The sequence below is a fragment of the Chiloscyllium plagiosum genome, unplaced genomic scaffold (assembly GCF_004010195.1).
Source record: "Chiloscyllium plagiosum isolate BGI_BamShark_2017 unplaced genomic scaffold, ASM401019v2 scaf_6410, whole genome shotgun sequence".
Taxonomy (NCBI): domain Eukaryota; kingdom Metazoa; phylum Chordata; class Chondrichthyes; order Orectolobiformes; family Hemiscylliidae; genus Chiloscyllium; species Chiloscyllium plagiosum.
Genome location: NW_025212746.1, coordinates 1 through 2121, shown reverse-complemented (window position 1 = coordinate 2121; position 2121 = coordinate 1). Strand labels below are relative to the sequence as shown.

At 63.6% G+C, this 2121-nt stretch overlaps 1 protein-coding gene across 1 annotated transcript in view; it reads right to left on the bottom strand.

The window, feature by feature from the left end:
• LOC122547460 (zinc finger protein 91-like) overlaps positions 1-2118 on the bottom strand; it is a gene marked incomplete at its 5' end in the record, with an annotated part of 22118 nt that extends 20000 nt beyond the window's left edge. Inside the window, one exon of the mRNA XM_043686082.1 lies at positions 1492-2118. Coding sequence (XP_043542017.1) covers positions 1492-2118 — 627 coding nt within the window. The remainder of the gene's footprint in view (positions 1-1491) is intronic.
• Positions 2119-2121: the final 3 nt, after the last annotated feature.

The window sequence follows — 2121 nt, the reverse complement described above, 5'->3', positions numbered from 1 at the left end:
CCATCAACTATTACCCTCTGTCTTCTTCCAGCCAGCCAATTCTTAATCCAAACCTCCTGCTCACCCTCAATGCCATAAATCCGTATTTTTTGAAGTCGCCTACCATGGGGAACCTTATCAAACGCCTTACTAAAATCCATATACACCACATCTACCGCTTTCCCCTCGTCCACCTCCTTAGTCACCTTCTCAAAGGTATAGTCAGTTCGTGCTGACGATACGCGCGTTGCCGCAGAACCACCTGGCCATCGACATTAAGGCTCTTAATTCGAGAATTTTATTGAATTCAAATTCCACGTTACCTGGGTTTCCGTATTAATAAAGGAGAAAGTGAGGGCTGCAGCTCAGGGTCGGGGAAGAGTGCGGTGCTGGTAAAGCACAGCAGGTCAGGCAGCATCCGAGGAGCAGGAGAATCGAGCATAAGCCCGATCTCACGTTCCCGAGGAAGGGCCAGTGCTCGAAACGTCGATTCGCCTGCTCCTCGGATGCTGCCTGAGCTTTTCCAGCGCCGCGCTCTCCCCGACTCTGAGCTGCAGCCTGCACTTTCACCTGGCTCCAAATATTGAGCTGGGCACGCTGGCCGGAAGGGACGAGATATTCGGGGGGGGGGGGGGGGGCGTAGGCGGACCGGGGGGTTTTCAGACAGGGGAAAGAGAAGCCAGCATGCGGGGCCAACAGGGTGAGAGATGACCCGAACCCCTTCCACATCGCAGGGGCCCTCACCCTCGTCCTCCACATTAGATTAGAATTTTAGTATGGCCAATTCACCTAACCTGCACATCTTTGGAGTGTGGGAGGAAACCGGAGCACCCGGAGGAAACCCACGCAGACACGGGGAGAACGTGCAAACTCCACACAGTCAGTCGCCTGAGGTGGGAATTGAACCCGGGTCTCTGGCACCGTGAGGCAGCAGTGCTAACCACTGTGCCACCGTGCCACCCACCATATTGTGGAGCACTGGGTGACAGTGCCCGCGTTTAATAACAGAGAAGGTCCAGTAGACTGCTCCCCTAGGTACTGAGGGATAGTCCTACAAGCGGGCGGTTTCGGGACTCACTGGGGTCTTGCAGAACGAGGGGTGCCCACGCTGAAACGCGTGGCGCACTCGACTAAACCGTTCGTCGGTCCCGACAAAGGGCCGACGCCCCAGAACGTCGGCTCTCCCTCAGACGCTTGCCTGACCTGCTGCGCTTTCCCAGCGCCTCACTCCAGGACCCCCCCCGAGCCCCAGCACCCGCAGTCCTCGCTTTCGCCAGGGGGAGGCGATGGCCAAGTGGCGTTACGCAGAGATCCGGGATTGAATCCCACCGCGGCAGGCGGCAGGTACTTGAATTCACTGGCTGTGCGGACCACCCTCGCTAACGAAACAAAAAAGGTGGTCTCTCTCCCCCCCCCCAAATTGCGGCCCCTCTGAGACCCGAGCGGGGATACTGAAAGCCGAGACGGGCCGCGAGGGCCATGACGCGGTGCGCCCCCCCCCAACTCCCCTCACCTGAAGGGCCGCTCGCCGGTGTGGGTGCGCCGATGGTCTTCGAGCTTGGACGCTTGGGCAAACCTCCTGCCGCACACGTCGCACCGGAAGGGCCGGTCCGGTTGCCGGGCAGCGCCGCAGCGGTGCACCAGGAAGGACGAGAGGCGCCGGAAGACTTTGTGGCAGGCGCTGCACTGGCAGGGCTTCTCCCGGCCGGCCGCGGCGCACCGGCAGGGCTCGCTGCAGCCCGGCGGGCAGCGGCAGCCCCCGCCCGGCGGGCAGCGGTGGCCGAAGAAGTCGGCCGGCTGGCGGAAGGAGTCCCGGCAGACCGAGCACCGCAGCAGACGGTCGCCGGCGGTGCCGGCGCCGCCGTGGGAGCGCCGGTGCGCCTCGAGCTCCGAGGGCGCGGCGAAACTCCGCGGGCACAGGGGGCAGCGGTGAGCGCCGACGCCGGCACCCTCCCGGAGACCCTCGGGCCCCTCCCCCGGCTCCGCGGCACCGGGTTTCCGGTCCGGCTCTTCCCACGGTGACGCCGGGCCCTCGTCGGCAGGCAGGGGCGAGGGGGGAGACGCCGGGCAGTTGTGGTCCTCCTCTTTCGCCTCCTCGCGGCCAGCGACCCGAGGCGGTGACTCTCTCTCGACCGGCTCCAC